The sequence below is a fragment of the Balaenoptera musculus genome, chromosome 12 (genome assembly GCF_009873245.2).
Source record: "Balaenoptera musculus isolate JJ_BM4_2016_0621 chromosome 12, mBalMus1.pri.v3, whole genome shotgun sequence".
Classification (NCBI taxonomy): domain Eukaryota; kingdom Metazoa; phylum Chordata; class Mammalia; order Artiodactyla; family Balaenopteridae; genus Balaenoptera; species Balaenoptera musculus.
The window spans coordinates 14,872,000-14,890,398 of record NC_045796.1 but is presented as its reverse complement, the minus strand read 5'-3'; the positions used below and the strand labels follow the sequence as shown (position 1 = coordinate 14,890,398).

General features: G+C 40.3%; 1 protein-coding gene across 2 annotated transcripts in view; it reads left to right on the top strand.

Annotated features, from left to right (window-relative positions):
• Window positions 1-18,399, top strand: part of ESR1 (estrogen receptor 1) — a 259,834-nt gene that overhangs the window by 19,997 nt on the left and 221,438 nt on the right. For both annotated transcript variants that reach the window (XM_036872012.1, XM_036872013.1), the window contains exon 3: window positions 13,505-13,695. In XM_036872012.1, coding sequence (XP_036727907.1) covers window positions 13,505-13,695 — 191 coding nt within the window. The remainder of the gene's footprint in view (window positions 1-13,504; window positions 13,696-18,399) is intronic.

Here is an 18,399-nt window from a genome sequence, read left to right as displayed (position 1 = left end):
GAACAGGGCCTTTGCAGGTCATTGTCGGGTTGCTGGCTTTTGCTCTGAATGAGTGGGAGATCCAACAGAGAGTTTTGAAGAGCGGAATGACCTGCTCTGAGTTTTTATTGTGAAAGTTTTCAAACCTTGACAGACGTGCAATAGCATAACGACCCTTCATGTATTCATCACCCAGCTTTGGCAATTATATTTTATTTGTACATATTTCTGTATGCGTTTCTGAAGGATGGGGACTATTTTTTAAAAAACACAACTATACTATGATTAGCATATTTAAAGGTTAACAATATTTCTATAAGTATCAAGAATTTGCATTGATTTATACTTTGAAGGTCAAGCTGTTGGGATTTCCTGACAGTTTTGATGTAGCATGTGAGAGGAGTCAAGGATTAGACAGTAATTAAAATCCTTTTCAGTGTCATACATTTATTGGAACACGACTACGTATGTATTTCAAAATAGGTTTTAAAGATTAACATCAGCATCTGCCTTCAGGATTTTTAGTTTCTTTTTGTAAATATTATCCAATGCCGTCAATTCCCCAGCTAGAGAAATTATTGGTATTGCTATTTTCAAATGTGGAAAAGTGGCACAGAGTTACTCACATGTTAAGTGAGTTATTCTAAAGTCCCTTAGATGGTGGTTGAGAAAATCCTGGTAAACGGGGAGTGACTTACCCCAACTTGAAATTTCTTTTGCTCTATTATCTATTCTTCTCTAGAAGAAATTTGGGCCGGCAATTGGACATATATTAGGATGGATTTACTAATCCCTCAAGGTATTTTTAATTATTTCAAGAGCTATCATGCAGCTATCTCCACGTAATTCAGCTGAATTATTAAATTGAATTAATTTAAATGAAATCAAAAGATTAATTGGCTGCCTCCTATATATTATTAGATGTTGTTCACAAGGCTTCCACAGTCTAGTGGGCATGGAACCTGTGGAACCATTATTGCAATCAGGGAGGCAGAGAGAACGTGGCTACAAGGTATAGAGATAGCAGAGGGAAGAAGTGAGTCAGGATGTGATTAGGATTTCTCCTGGATCACAGGGGCTGGGCAAGGTTATTCTTGGCAGAGAACAACATGAGCGGAGGCATGAGAAGAGTGAAGGCATGAGAAGAGCGAAGGCATGAGAAGAGTGAAGGCATGAGAAGAAGAGTGAAGGCATGAGAAGAGTGAAGGCATGAGAAGAGCGAAGCCATGAGAAGAGCGAAGCCATGAGAAGAAGAGTGAAGGCATGAGAAGAGTGAAGGCATGGCAGGTTAGGAAGTGCACAGAGTTGGCTGCTGGAGTACACGGTACCTGGAAGGTGGGTAAAGGAGCAGCAGGAGATGAGTCTGGAGAAAGGTCGAGCTATTGCAGAGAACACTTTGCATATGTTACCCTAAGTCAAAGAGGTAACAGTAGCATGTCAAAACTCCAAACCTCCCTGCAAGTTCCAGAATCGCTGCCCCTGGTAGGGTGTCTCACACACACCAACCCAATCTCATCTCGCCATGAGATCCACATAGTGTGCAACTCTATAGGTGTCCCACGTGCTCCTAGTGTCTCTGGATGACATAATCTGCAATTGTCATTGCTACACCACAGAGCAATCTACTGTGTCTTCTCAGAAGTAAGCAAGATGTTTTTTTCTTTGTTGCATTAGCAGCAAAAGAATAGGTTGCTCTTGGAGCTTGCTTCCTGTAGAGTGGATTGGAAAATCAAAGCAGGCTAACTCTGCAGGTTAGCTCTAACTTCTGCATCTAAGAGAGCTCTTGATACCTACCCAGAGGTGTCAACATTTTTGGTCACTGATTATGGTGAAGAATTTGGCCTTACTATCGAGGAAGGTTTTGTGCAAAAGAACCTCTGTTCATTTTAAACCATATCCAAATTGTCTTCTATTCTGGAAATGTTCATTTGCTTCGGAACCCTCTCCAGCCATGCGTGCTGACTGAGCAGAGCCTCAGTAGATGAATTATGTCTCCTTTGTCTTTGATATCTCAACTATATTTTCTTCTACCCAGCTTCCCACCTCAATCATTGTTAATAGAGCTCAGTGAACTAAGAATATGTCAAATATACAGATGTACGTCCTCCTCCCCGTTTCTTTGTTTATTTCTTGTCTGTCTTCCCTCTATTTTTTTTTTTTCTTCCTGTTTTCTCATGCCTCATATTAGTGAGAAGTGATATATCTGTGGGCAAGCCACTTTGGCAGTTAGAAACACAATGGCCATCACTGACAGCTCCTTCTGATGGAATGGGTGTTTGTCCGCTTTGATTGGTCATGGGACTAAGCGCTGAGCAGGCTTAAATGCAGTGCTAGGGCCTCTTACCAACTCATCTTTTACACATTTTATTACTCTTGGGAAAGAGTTTGGAAAAATGGGCTGTGCACTGGCGAGACCCACTGAAGAAATTCTAGCTGGTTATAGATGTTATTGTTGGTCAGAGGCATGGGTCAGAATCATGGTCACCCAGCGTAAAGGCTGGAAAGCAATTTAGAAAACATAGTTGAGACTTCTCATTTGATAGAGAAGAAACTGAGGCCCAAAGAGATTGGTGACTTGCTTCAGCCATGCAGCTGTTATTGGCAGCTTTTTATCTAGAACCCAGGAGTTCTGACTCAGTGTAGAATTTTTCCACCACAATACCCTGCCTCCCTCATTGAAGTTTATTACGTTTGCAGTGATGTGATCCCTAATGACATACAGATGACATACAGATTCCCAAAGAATTTTTTTAAGTAAAAATTTCCATTTGCAATTCTAGACATGTTTGTGTGGTCTTTTTATGTGATGATATATTGTCCCTGTGTCTTGGATGGGATCATCAATTTACGATTTATGAGATGATTTATGGATCACACTCAAAAGCAGACCAGAGGCCAGTGTTAGAGCAGGATTGTGTTTGGTATTTTGGGGTTCTGTACCTGGAGTGCCTTTTCCCAAAGGCCCAAGTCTTCCTCCTTGAGTTGTCTGCTTTCCTAGGACAGAAGCTATCCTTCTTCTCTTCCTTCTGTCCCTCCTCTCCTTATTGTTCTTCCTCCTTTTGCATATGTCCTTTGTCCTAGGATGCTCCCTGGCTGGTAATAAGTAGATAACTTTCCCAGTGCTGTTGAATGAGTGAATGAATTTCTTAATATTTCTTCATGTGAGTAGATGATTATTCTCCTGATACAGTGTCCTATTTTCTGTGGAAATTAGACTGCAAGTCAGACTTGTTTTAAGAAGGTGTGGTGTCAAACCACAGCTCTTTCCTGACTTAGCTCCTTTGTGTCACCCATATGCCCCATGTCTTGCATCTTACTTTGGGCTGCTTGTCCTCACCGTTCATTAACACTTGCAACTGGTTGGTGGGAGTAGAGAAAGGAGAGGTGGTGAAACTCCAATCAGGTTGCTTGGTTACACATTAGTAACTGATAAAAGATAAAAAGATATTGGCTAAATGGGTTTTTTAGGGAATTTTATGCCAGGTTGTTCTTGTTTCCCATTAGTGTGGAAAATCAACACTTGCTTGTATTTGGGGGTGAAGATGTTTTTTTAAGTGAGTGGGAAAACCTCTTGACATTTCACAGAGACTTAAGTTTTGACTGGCAAATGCTAATGTTCTTTGTGCATAAAGAATTTCAGAACTCTTGTATATAAGCACTAATGACATATTATTTTCTATTTGTTGATGAGTTAAAATAGGCATTTTCTGAAATCGTATTTTTAGGAGATATTCAAACTTTCATCAACGCATTCTTCTGTATGACTGTCAGCTCCATTAACTCTGTTTTCATGGAACATAACAGATTTCTTAACCTTTGCACTAGAAATTGAATTAGCATTTTCCCTTAAAAAAGTATTATTGGCTTTGTAATAAATAATTATGGACAATTTCTAACAGGATTACTTTTTATGAGTTTAGGAATGAGATCTGAGGTAATGATTTTGTTCCCAGTTGTGACATACTCTGCCCTTGCCTTGTGATGAGTTGGGATGGAGTTCCCAAGGATTCTCTTCTCTTTGGGGAGCCTGGGCTCTGGGATTAGACTGCCTGGGTCCTTCACGCCATCCTTTCCTGATTGGATGACTTGGGTGAGTTAGCTAATCTCTCTGAACCGTGGTTACCTCATGGTTAAAACAACCAGTTATAATAGTACTGCTTGGGGTAGTTTTGAGGGTTAAATGATTTAATTCCATGTGAAGCACTTAAAATAATGCCCGCCACAACTATCAATTTTGTGCGAAAATTTTCTTGCCTACTCCTCCAGCTCCTTTTATCTTGCTAGACCAAGAGTCATGCTGGGTTTTCCAGAAGTCCAGGGTGTGGTCTGAACTTTGGGCAGAAGCTGAAATAGCAACTATAACTCTCTCCCTAGATAATTTCATGGAATCGAAGTGAACTGCATTTATCACCAGTCATTTTTTGGAAGAAGTTTTCTTTTGTACCTTTTAGGGAAGAACATTATCTGCCTCTGTTCGTTAACCAGAAGATACAACAAATACAAATAAAAATTATACTCATTAAGTGGGTAATATGAGACAAGAGATAGAGTAAGTTTTCAGGTAAGCATTATAAATGAGCTAGAGTCTTTAATTTCCAACCAAGTTGAAAGGACCTATATTTGTTATCCAGAAAATAATTTTTAACTTGCCTACCCCAGAACATAACTACCACCTGTTTTACTGGGCTTCCCAAATGTGAACCAGGACTTATTTAACTCTAGCTTTTCTGAAAATGAGATTCAGAATTTTTCCTCTCTAGACTCTACCATTTTATGTCAACTTTATTCTTTTTAAGAACATTTCTATACTGCCGTGGAAAAAAAATAAAGGTCATATTAAAATCCAAATACAAATTTGCATAGAGTAGAAATACCCATAGGTAAGTTCTGGCCAAAGGCACGAACCACCTCTAGCTTATGCCCATCCCTGTTGATATTTAAAGCAGAAGGACGTACACAAGAAACCATGTTCCGATTGATTTGTATGTTGGTACACACACAGGCATCAATAACTGGCTTCTTGTTATCTTGATACAGCGTTCTGGTATTGCAACAGATTCATCTGTGTCTCTTGCAAAGTTGTTCTTAATTCTTTACTGATTAATTTATCCAGTAAGTATTTATTGGGTACTTTCTGTGTGCAAAGTACCATACCAGGTGCTTTGGGGGTGATAGAAAATACTTAGAATAGAGTTTCCATACTGTTGAAAAGCTTACAGCCTGGTTGGGCAGGCAAGACATACAATATGGAGCATATAATCTTACTCATTCCACAGTCAACTGTCGGACGCTTACTAGTTGTCATTACTGTGCTGGAAACTGGGAAGCAAAGCTGCCGCTAATAGGATCTCTTTCCTGGAGACTCACAGTGAACACATATGATGATGAGGAGGATTTTGGAATAGTTATGTATGTGATACTCTAGGAGCGCATGTTGATTCTATTGAGAAATTCAGTGGTTGCTACCTGAGAAGGGGCCATTTTCACTCAGGAGATTTTTGCTTTTTGGCCAAGATAGGAAGCAGTGTGGACAAAGGCCCAGACATGTGCTAGCCACGTTGGGGAAGTGAGACACTTAAAATTAACCCTCACAGGGAGGGATGGAGCTGGAGACTGGACAGTGGCCAAGTCGTCATGGTCAATACTAAAGAGCCTGCATTTCTCCCATAGACCTGGGATGGGTGCTCTTAGTCTGAAGTCTTCTAAGGAGACCATTCATGGACTTCAGGGGGCCCATGAACACCCAAAGATTATAAGCAAAATCTGTGTTTCTGTAAATAAGGGTATTTTCCCGGGGTCCACCCAGAAAAAGAAGATTAAGAAGCCTTATGATAGACGTTGAGGAGACATAAAGGATTTCATGTCCATTTTGCCTCGCTCTTGCTGTGGTGTGGGGGACAGGGTTGTGATGTGGGAGTTACAGGCAAGTTGGGAAGACTTTCAAGAAGACTCACCATGTCTGTACCTTCATTCAGATGGCAGATGTTTCTTAATCACTTACCTGTGTGTCAGATTGTGCTGAGCATGAGCTGGGAGACCATGGTGAGTAAGGTAGCCGCCGTCCCTGCCATGGTGGAGGTTATAGTGTATGGGGAAGGATAGATCATTAAACAGAACACAACCAAATGTGGGTCCACGGCTTCAATCATTTATTTATGTACTTGTTCATTCAACAATTATTTCTCTGCTAGGCTCTCTTCCAGGTTTTGGGGAAAGGAAGCTTACATTTGGGGAAGACACAGTAAATAAACGTTAACATTTGGTTTGATGTTGGGTAGCCATTAAGCGCCATGAAGAAAAACCAAACCAATATAAAAGGGTGAACAGTAATTGGGAGGCTACTTTAGAGAGGTCAGGAAAGGCTCCCTGAGAAGGTGAGAAACCCTGAGTGGAGGGAGGAAACAAGTCAGGAGAAGAGCGCTGAGACCTGGACGCACTTGGCCTTTGTGGCGCAGCAGCGACTTCAGCGCTTGGAACTTGGTGAGTGAGGGAAGCAGTGTGAGGGGTCCAGGCGAGAGTGACAGCCAGGGAACAGATGGCGCTGGGCCTTTGAATTTTATTCTTGGTGTGGTGGGAAGCCATGAGGGTTTTGAATAGGGAAGTATGATTCTGACTGCATTCTGTATGTGTGTATGTGTTTTAACACACCACCAAGCGATGAACTCAATTCTGACACTTGCTCCCTGGAGGTGGTATCAGATCCCATAGGTTAAGGGCTTAGTCTCATGAGACTGCCCTTCACTTTAGATGCTGATCGCAAGGCCCAGTCGTCATCTGTGCTTCTGACCAACTGGCTTTACATCCAAGTTTCCCATGAGCCTCTGCTTGGGTTTGATCAATTTGCTAGAATGGCTCGCAGAACTCAGGGAAACATTTTGCTTACTAGATTACTGGTTTATTATAAACATTTGACTTACTAGATCACAGCCAGATGGAAGAGATGCATAGAGCAAGGTATGGGGAGGGGGTGCAGAGCTTCCATGCCCTCTCCAGGTGTACCCCTCTCTCCATACCTCTGTGTGTTCACCCACCCAGAAGCTCTCCAGCCCCTTCCTTTTGGGTTTTTACGGAGACTTCATTACCTAGGCATGATTGATTAAATCACTGGCCATTGGTGATTGATTCAGCCTCCATCCCCTCCCCTATCCCCCCAAATCAGGAGGTGGAACTGAAAGTTCCAACCCTCAATGCTTGGCTGGTTCCCCTGGCAACAAACCCTCCTCCTGAGATGGGGTCCAAAAGTCACTTTGTTAACATAACAAGAGATACCTTTGTTGCTTTCATCACTTAGGAAATTCCAAGGGTTTTAGGAACTCTGTGCAAGGAATGGGGATGAAGACCAAATATATATTTCTTATAATAAATTACAATATCATAGGGAGTAAAGGCCTCTACTACAATAGGGGGAGTTCAGGGTACATCTAACCTAGCTCATGGAGGTCAGCAAAGCTCCCTGGAGGAAGTTAAGTTTAAACTTTGAACTGGAGGATAAATAGGAGTTATTCAGTGGGTGAGGAAGGGTGTTCCAGGCAGGGGGAGCAGCATGCTTGAATGCCTCAGGTGGATCAAGGGGCCATAGGGCCAAAAGTGGGAATGCAGGACGAAGAACAGGCTTTTAGGGAAAGATCCTGGGTTTAGTTTTGTGCGCATTAAGGTTGAGGTTTCTTAGGGTCATTCAAGAGGAGCTGCAGAGTGGGTAATTAGCATGTAGGTCTGCTGTCCAGGAGAGGAGTATGGGACGGCAGTTTCTTGTGGTCACACACATGGCTGAGATTCCCACAAAGAGCTGTCAGCTGAGACAGCCGAGGGCTGGGGGCAGAACCTCAAGGAACATTGACATTTAGGAGCCTGGTGGGGGAAGAAAATCCTGCAGAGGAAATAGAGGTGGAGTAGTGGCCAGTGAGATGTGAGTGGCTGTCCAGAGAAGTGGTGAAGACTTTACCTGCTGTAAGAATTTAAAGCTGAACCAGTGTGAGTTGGAATATGTAGGATAAGCCTTATGGAATATGGAAAACGAAGCATGGTTTTATCTGACAGCTGAGATGTGTAGGTGATGGGAGGTGGTGACTAAGTGGGGAGCATGGTGTGAGCAATTTCTCAGAGGTGGATTTGATAAAATTTTGCTCAGGGAGCTACAAAGAGACCAGTTCTGATTGGAGCAGGGAATTCAAGCACTTGGGCTTAATTTTATTTGTTGATGATTTTTTAACTTGAGTTTTCCTGGTTTATGACTCCCCTAAAATTATAGGCAGAAGTTTGAAAGTTTGTTTATGTGTTTTCTAGACAGTTTCAGCATTTTCATTGTATCGTCAAACAAGTCCATGACCCACCAAAGAGGTAATGATCCCCAGGTATAGGCAATGAGAAGTTATTGAGAGATGAATGTTGTCTTTTATGATGATTCTTTTGGCAGTGGTTGGCAGGATGAATTTGAGGAATGATGGGAGACAGGACTTTAATTCTAGTAATTCAGACATGGAGTATTGGTCTCTTATGCGAGAATGATGAAAACCAGGGATGCAAAGAAGGATAAGCATTGAGTTTTGAAGAAATGATGGACTGAATTTGATGATGGCTTAGATGTAGGAGGTACATTTAGCAAATATTTATTAACAGCCTACTGTGTGTCAGTTAAAATTGGGAGCAAATGAGACATGGTCCCTGCCTTCATGGAATGTACTGTTTACCACAGGGAACATATATTTGTCAATAATGCCTCAAACATGGGACTGGAAATTATGGTAAATGCCATGAAAAGAAAGTTCAGGGAACTTTGACTGCTCACAACTTCGGGGATTTGATTGGTGAGGGAACCTCATGAAGTTGTTCCACTAGCACTTAATTACCTCCACATTTCTAGGGAGTGGATATTTGTTGATTCTTTTAACTTTGCAAAAAATATTTCCTTTAGAAACCAAGGCTCTAAAAAAATTTTAAATGCTTGGTTAATCAGGGGAATCATGCTTTTGGATGGCTGGTACCATGATTTGTGGTTGGAAAAACAAGAGTATTTGGTTACATTGAACTTCAAACTTTTCCTTTGATTAATGAAAATCTTCCTGGCAAATACTTTTTAATGGGCTCTGTTTTTACTTGGTCCAAGAGAGTCCACTCTCTGACCTCAATATGAATGCCTTCTGACATCTCTCTTAATCATATTGAGTATGTAATATCAGTGGGGCATCCATTTGGAAATATTTAGTTGTCAAACTGATGTAATGAAAATGGAACTAAATATAATCAGTTGAGTTTCTAGTTTCCATAGGTGCAGTGATGGTGTCTTTTGTTATTTGATGCTCTCCAGCTTCTGCTATTCTTTTTCCTGCCATTACTTTACTCCATTCCTTAGTCACTTGTGTGCCTCAAAGTTGCAATGTGTTAAGTTACTGATGCAGAACATCCCTCCATGTCTCACTCAAGCTTCTGCCCTACTTCGTTTCAGAGAATCTTTAAAGGTATCTGTAGGGCTAAAGAACATCTAATCTCTTAATACGTAGCCTAATAGACTAGTCAACTTCTTATCTATGTCTTATGAGGAAGTGTCCAGGATGAGAAACTCACTAAATTTGGTGACAATTTAGTGAGAAAAGGAGACAAGTTTTACAAAAAGGGAGACATTTTAGCAATTTGACAAAAGAGTTAGTTAAATCTTCACGTAGGATAAAGGGAGAGGGCATTTTTATCCAAATGGATAAAAAGGCTTTTATCCAAAGCCTCTTATTAGGAAGGCAGAACCTGAAGACATTTAGAACATGAAAGGTAGTTAATGAGAGTAGTTAATGTTGGTCCTGTGGAAATAAGGAGAAGCCAAAGGGCCTCTGAGGCAGAGGGAGAGGAAGAAAGATTGCCCTAAATGTAATGTAAGCACTTCCTACTAGAGAGGTGTGAGGCTAAAGGTTCCGTGTCTATGACAGCTGCAGTCGGGCAAGGCCAGGCAGAGGACAGCTGGAAGAGGTGAGTCCGGGACCTGTAAGTAGGCTTATCCCTGGGGACTGGTCTAACCTTGGGTTGGTGCCTGAGCCACCCTTGTGTGTTGGTCTGAGTCCAGACATGAGCACCTCCCTCTCTGATCCTTTCCACTGCAGATAATGGGGCCAAGTGAGTCTGCATCCTGAGGACAGGGATCTCTATCTGGATGCAGCTGTGCCAAATGAGCTTGGCTTGACTCTCAAGAGAGCCTTGAGCATCGCATTTCAAGGTGCCGCAGGGCTTTGCAACCCATGAGATGATCTCACTTGCCTTTTCGCTTGATCTGGATTATATTCGTTTTTATGCAACCCTGGTCTGGGAGTCTTCATCGAGCAGGGCTGAGCCAAAATGATTACTGACAATGTTATATATGTGAACTTCCCATTTGGATAAAAAAGTTGCTTTATGGAGAGGAAATGTGGCCTGTGTAATTTCCCCGCTCTTCTTCTCGGAAGCTTTCTGATTTTATGCCCTATGTCTACAGTAGACTTTCAGTATTCCAGGGCCATCTCAAAGGTAAAGTGTGGACGAAAGGCATTTTGCCGACAGCATGCAACTCTGCTAGATCTGGGGAAAATGGGCTTTTGCTCTTACATCTTTTACCCATATTCTTAAAAACAGTATTTGCATATCCTATTTATATTGTTTTGAAAATTGTTATATTATTGACTCAGTCATTGATTAATTCGTTTGATATCAATATTTATTGAGTTCCTATTCTGGAAGAGGCTCTGTGCTATAAACACTCAGCGTTCCAAAGATAAGACACAAGGAACTTAGTGGACAACAATGAAGACGAGAATGTACAATTGAAGGAGTGATAATGTAGTAAGTAGCAGAAGAGAAGTAAAGAAAAACCTGCTATCGAGTTCAGAACAGGGATACGTTATTTCCAGTGTGTGGGGATTAGGAGTGGCTGATAAGAGAGGAATTCATGCATGGATTATGCTAAGTGAAATAAACCCAGTCACAAAAAGACAAATACTATATGATTCTACTTATATGAAGTATCCAGAATGCCAATGTATAGAGACAGAAAGTAGAATGGTGTTTGCCAGGGGTTGGGGGGAAGAAGAAATGAGGAGTTGTTGTTTAATGGGTAAAGAGTTTCAGTTTTGTGAGATGGAAAATTTCTGGAGATTGGTTGTACAACAGTGTGAATATACTTATCACTGAACTGTACACTTAAAAACAGTTAAGGTAATAGATTTTATATTATGTTTATCTTGCCACAATTAAAAAAAAATACGGTATTTTATTATGCAGGGATGGGTGGAGGATACTTGCCACCTTGGAACTTTTGCCCATGCACATACTATTCACTCATTCATTCATTCAACAAACATGTATTGAATGCTTGCTATGTGTTGGGTGCTGAGCTGGTTCCCGAGGGTCAATACTTAATAAGGTTTATAAGACATCGAATCTGGCAATGTCATGCTTGCTCACCACCCCTTCCCTCCCCAGGTGCTAAGCTTCTCTAGTGAAATCTTCACAGCGGCTACCTGCTGACTTGAATCGTGCATGAGACATTAGTAAACAAACAGTAGAAAGATTTGAGGTTATTTGGGGGGGCGTTGACGGCATGGTGATGAAATGGAAGGAGTTGGGTAACAGAATATGAACTAGAATTGAAAACTGTGAGGCAGCTCTCTCTAAGGATATTAAAAAAATAAAGATCTCCTGCTTATGGCTGCCAACCTAAGAGCTAAGTCATTTAGAATGGAACAAACTGGCAAAGTCAGACGCACTCAACCCAAGGAGCTCCTTGTTTTGTGAATATTACGGCAAATGTAGTTTGAGAGCCACTGCCACAAAATTGTGGGCGACGTTAATGAGTGAGAAGGGCAAGGAAGGGTTGTACAATTTGAGCTAAAAGGAAAGGCAGGCTTGTGAAGGGGAGGAGCGGTGAGAGTCAGGGTGGTCTGGTTATTTGGGCGGGGAGTGGAAAGCAGGAAGCATGAGCTTCCTTAACCGAGAGACCCTGGCAGCTCTATCTTCAATTCACTTTTTCTCATCTTATTTTGTTTTTGTTTTTAAATGTCATAGGCTTCATTCCATCTTTCCTTCCAATATTTTTCTACTTCTTTTTTTTCCCCCTTATATACCCTGGAGCACTCCATTCATTTCAAGGTATTATTGAGTGCCAACTACATACCAGGCACTGTGCTGGGCTCTGGCTATATACTCCCCAATTCTCTCATACCACCTTTATTCTGTTGCACATGCCTAGCAAATCCTGGGTCAATGTCATTTCTGCTCCTATACGTGGTTAGATGAGACATGCAAACTTAGTCTCATCTACTCCTTTCCTTACCTCTTTGCTCCCTGTCTTCTTCAAGGTGTCTTCAGTGAGGCTGTTCCTTCTACCTGTGTATTTAATCCCAACTGCTTTACTTTCCTTCTTGCCTTTGTTCTGTTTTCCCTTCTCCGTACCTTCCACCATTCCCTCCCTACTGGCCTATTCCCTTCAGCCTCCATGAAGCCTTCTCAGGCCCCTTCCATTCCAAAACGCCTTTTTGTCTTTATATTCTTTAGTGACAACCCTATCTCTTTCTCTTTCGATTCACGTCCAAGTTCTCAGAGGAATGGCCTTCACTCATTTTCATTTCCTTACGTTCCATCCACTCTCCACCCACTGGATTGGCTTGTACTCTCTACTGAAACTCCTTGCTAAGTGTCCTCCGTGTCAAATCCAACTTCACTTTATCAGTCCTGGTTTTATTGGACTTTTCTGCTCCTTTGACACGATTGGTCACACTCCCCTTCTTAAAAGCTTTCTACTTCTTTAAACTTTTTTGCTTCCCCATTTCCTTGGTTCTCCCAGAACTTTCTGACTGTTTCTTCTCAGTTTCTTTTCTGAGATACGCTTCCTCCCTGAACATTTTCAAGGTTGGTGTAATCATTTGTGTTCCTCTGTTCTTCTCATTCTACATGTTCTTGAAGAGGAATATTGAATATTGACTAGTATCCTCAAATTACAGTCAAGTCATAACAACTGACACCCGGGGTTACCTTGTAACAATGATGTAAAAATTTGAATTATCTTTCTACACATGTTCTATGTTGTTCATCAGTTCATCTGACTTTCAAATGTTCCAGCTGTTTTATGCTTTGTCTCCATTTTCTAAAGGCCCTTAGTGTGGTCTAGAATTGGAATGAGCATTGCTCTCTAATGGTTCTGGGTTAATTGAGAATCCCTAAAAAAATGAATAAGTCTATTAGAAACCAGCTAATTTCATTTTGTCATTTTCTGGATAATATATTCTGGTGTAGGAAGTCCATTTTTTAAGAAAGTTTGCAATGAACGATTTCCCCTCAAGGTTAATATAATAGGCAAACACCTTTTGCTGCAACAGACGGCAAGAGGTAATGAAAGATTAGCTTACATTATGATTCATTATTTCAAAATGTCAGAATAAAGTGGATCTGCTACATCTTCCAAGCCTCTTATTCTTTAGAGGAGAGTGCATGTTTTGCTTTTCTAATGTTAATGGATTCACTGTTTTTTTTTTGTTTTGTTTTTTTGTTTTTTTTCTCCTATTTTTTTCCCCAGGCCAAATTCAGATAATCGGCGCCAGGGTGGCAGAGAGAGATTGGCCAGCACCAGTGACAAGGGAAGCATGGCCATGGAATCTGCCAAGGAGACTCGCTACTGTGCAGTGTGCAATGACTATGCCTCAGGCTACCATTATGGAGTTTGGTCTTGCGAGGGCTGTAAGGCCTTCTTCAAGAGAAGTATTCAAGGTAATAGTGTGTTGCAAACAACTTATCCCATTTTTTAATCCTAAGAGGGGAAGCAACAGAGGAAGGCATATGATCAGCCATTTGTACAAAACACTAATACCTAGTAGGTCCACTAGTATCTATGGTAGAAACATGGAGAAGAGACAAGATCCCAGGAGAAGGAATTGGCAAATGTCAGGGCAGTTGTGGCAGAGTCATTAGCTTCCTCCATTTGGCAAGATCCCAACAGTCTTGAGCAACTCTAGAGGAAGAGGATTTCAATAGCTGTGTCTCTGAGATGTTGTCCATGCAATGATTGGGGGATGGCAGGTGGATATTTATGTGTTGTAGGCAACTAGGCTTATGTGATGTAGTGTGATATTAATTATCCATATATAATTATTTCTCCAGCTTAGCTTTGCGCAGATAAGCATTCTGATCTTTGCTCCAGACCAATTCTAATTTAACTCGTTCCTCCCTTGCTCTTCTTCCATCTCTTTGTTGCCTCAATGGATGACATGACCTTTTGCTAAAATGAGAAGATTCAATGGCTGGTGACTTGTAATAAGGGATGTATTATCTGTATCAAGCAGTTATTAAGTATACACCTGTAAGATTTCATTCACGTCATTTGCAATGCCTTCTTCGATCCTTTTCTTTTATACAGTTTTCCAAGTGCAGCTTCTCTGATAGACTGCCAGCTACATTTCATTTCTACTCCAGGAGTGTCTATATTGTTGCTATATTGTCTATATAGGATATACTGGGAGAAACAATCATTTTTACTACCTAAAATATCTATGCTAAAGATCCTTTGACAAAAACAGAGATCTGACAGCAGTTTAAACTAGCTGGATTAACCTTTTGTTTTAATACTGGACCATTTTTCTCTGTTCTTATTCCTTTATCTTTTCCGCTTAAACAAAGTTTAGTATATAAATACTAAGAATATTTCTGATGGAGTTTTTGTGTGATTCCCTCTATGGAAATTGAGACTGAAGTAACTTGTTGAAAACCAGAGTCTACTAAATTAATAGGTACTGATTGCAGACACTTTTGAATAGAGAATGAATCACTATTCTCATGGACTTTCTGCTGTAGCTCTTCACTGCCCTGATGTGGGGTGAAGGCTGAGGGATGATACACACTATTTATTTTTCCTTTCATTGACAGTGGATGGATTTTTTTAAAGGCTATTCATATCTTAATAGAGTAGCGTGTGAGGTCAACTTGGTCCATTTTAAAAGCACTTTTTTTGGACAACTATTACTTTCAACATCTTTTAGAAATCTATTGTAAGACTGGGACTTTTTTTATCAGAATTTTAATAAAATTTATAATATTATATGATAGTGGATTTTTGTATATAGATACATACCAACACAGATTATTTAATTTTACTAGCAGATATTAATACTATCTTAATTTAGAAAAATGATATTTGTATTTTGGTTTAAGTTAGTATAAGCCCTTAAAGGTCTTTTGACAGCCATCTTCATTTGTGACTCCTCTTTTCATTTAATTTTATATAATCTAAGATACCATTATTTTTATCAAGCATTTAATCTGGTATGGAAAAATCATCTGGCAGAGGTAGATTTAGTGGGTAGGTTCAGCTACAAACTTGGACAAGTCATTTATCTGAGACTGAGTTCCCTCGTCTGTAAAAATGATTTAGAGCAGGGGTCAGCAGTTTTTCTGCAAAGGACCAGAGAGTAACTATTTAGGCTTTGCAGGCCATGCAGTCTCTGTGACAGCTACTCATCTCTGGCACTGTGGCCTGCAAGGAGCCATAGGCACTGTGTAAATAAATGGGTGTGTGCCAATAAAACTTTATATACACAAACAGGTAGCTGACCAGGACTGGCCTGTGGGCCATAATTTGCTGACTCCCGATTTAATGTATGACAAGAGAATCGATGGTTTCCAAATCTAACGTTTTGTCTTTCATGTTTATTGAGAACTTACTCTGTACCTGTGCTAGATAGTCTGAGGGAAATAAAAATATGTGTAAGAAGTAATCCATAATCCCACAAAATTTAGAATTTGGGAAATTTATTTGGGGAGGCAAAGGTACACGTTCTCATGATAGGATTAGAGAGTAAGTTAGTATAAAGTGCTGTGCTATGATACAGATAGGGAAGACAATAGATGAATATAAGAAGATATTGTCAGTTATAAATGTAAAAAGACTGAGATTGAAGGTAGAAACTATCTTCCTCCAAGGAACAATGACAGTATTTTCATAAATTATTTTCTTCACGTGTGTTCAGCATTTAGGAGTGTGCTATGTAACACCACATTGAACTTAGTATTGTCTCTAGGCATTAAGGCATCGGAACAGAAAACACAGGAAAAAAATACTTATAAAAATTAAATGAAGTAAATGTAAGTGTATAAAAAGAAATATTTTGTTGGTATGGCTGTTTCTCAAGTTCAAATATTCAAAAAAATGTTTGCTTACTCTTTGATAGTTAAAATATGTATCTGATTTCTAACTTGTACATACAGACTAAATAGTAGGATTTCATTATGCTATATAAAGTTGTACATATAAACTGCTTACAAATGCAATTTCTATGTGGCTTCAGAAACTTCTTACTTATCATGGTATGAAGACATTTATAGACGGTTTCTTAAATGAGATGACTATTGAGTCCAAAGTTCTGCAGGAAGCCTGGAAACAAGGCAGAGTTATTAACTTTTAAAGATAGAGAGGAACCTTAAAAATTATAAAGTTCACTAATTTATTAATTTGTTCATTGAATGCCTCTACTAAGCAAAGCACTGTGTGAGGTCCTGGAGATACAATTACAGTAAAAACATAGTCCTTACCCCCATAGAGCTTAAAGGTAGTAGGAGAGATGGACAAATAAATCAGCAATTAAATTACAGTGTGATAAGTACCAAGATGAGGGTGAGTGCAGATTTTACAGGAGTCCAAACTTCACTTATTCCTGGTGGGGCTTGAGTCAGGCTCTCAGAGAAAGTTTCCTGATTTAAAATTGTCTCGAGAATTTTGCAAGTGAGCAAAATGAAGAAGGGCAGGTTGAGTGTTCAATCACATGAAAATGGGACTGAGTATGCGGGTAAAGACCAGGAGGTAAGACAGAGTTTGGGGAGTTCTGTGAATAAAAATTAACAAAATTAATATACCATCTAAGACATTCCTGGGCCATATATTTCTTCTTAGACTGTGTAAAAACAAGTCATTTATTTCCTTTTGACTTGAATGGCGTTTCCATCTTTGATTTGTTTGTGTATATAAAAGGAAAACAGCAGAGCAATAGAGTCTTTCTCATCATAGTCTTGACAGCTTGGAACTAAAAAGTTTTACTGAACTTCTGTGACTCTTTATAAATCACGCTGCCCCTCAAACCTATTTAAGGACAGTGAAGGGTCTGACATGCTGCAGGTAGAAAGTTCTGAAGATGCTGTAGCTCTTCCTGTTTTTCTTGTTGCTTAAGAAGAGAGCTAGAAATGAGTATCCATCAGATTACTCTAGTGCTCTAAGTGTTTAGTTGAAGAGGTAAAGTGTTTGACTTGAAAGCATACAAATTTTCATCCCCTACCTAGCGTATGAACTTGATTACTCAAGAAATTGAATAATGGCCTTCAGTTGAACATACTTTTTTTTTTAAAGTGAAGTCAAGGACACGATTTAAGGGAGATGGGTGAAACTGGGTATTCTGTGAATTTATTAATCATTGTAAGTAGAGGAGCAGTGTTCCTTAAGATGTGTTGTAGGCAGAGACTCTTGGATGAGTTACATAAGCAGATCTGGTTATAGGTTCAGCAGCCAAGTACTACCTTTGAACATTATTCAAAGGAAAAAGGACTCCTTGGAGCTCGCTTCTTGGTCATAATATTACAAATAAATATTATAAAGATCATATTATGGTCTTATATTAAAATGGTCATGAGGCACAGTGGAGGCTCAAACCTATCTATACACCCCTAGCTGCACTGCCACTTTTTATTTTCTTTCTAAGGCATCTATGGAAGATGCGTAACACTATGCTTAACAGATATGGCCCAGGCCCATGTTGACGTAAAGGTTAGCTAAGGCCAGAAGGACGTGGTATCAGGGTGGAGTCTGGCTAGGGTTCAGCACAGTGGGGGTCTTAGGTCCGACAAGGATAACTGATGTCCTTACCCACCAGGCCCTAGAAAGCTTCAGGTTGAGAGTCCAGCACCCTGGATAGCTCCTTCAACAGCTGCCAGGGGTAAGCAGAGACTGACTTTCTACAGAACCTCAGGCCCGTTCAGCTGGTCTGTGAAAAGAGAACTTAGCTCTTTTGTGCTTAGGAATTCACTCTTGTTTGCCCAAGATGGGTTAGTTTTTATGCTAAGTTTCCCATTTCCAGTCACCTTCTGTCTTGGCCTATGCGCCCCTGTCTAGAAAAGGCCAGAGGATGGGGTAGAAGTGGAGGCTGCTCTCTCATTACAAAACTGCCTTATCTCTGGAGTCCTTTCAGAGATACAGCTCAGAGTTGATCCTGGCAGTACATGCACCCAAAAATACTAAGTCTTTTGTCTCCACATTTCCCTACTTGCTCCTCTGCAGTCTAGTCTCCAAGTGACAGCAGGAGAGGTCTTTTAGGTACATTAATCAGGTCATATGGTCTTAAACTTAAACTCTCACTGCACTTAAAGTCCAGATTTCTTTCTATGCCTTAAAATACTCTGCATGGTTGTATTCCTGCTTCCTTCTCTCCCCATCAC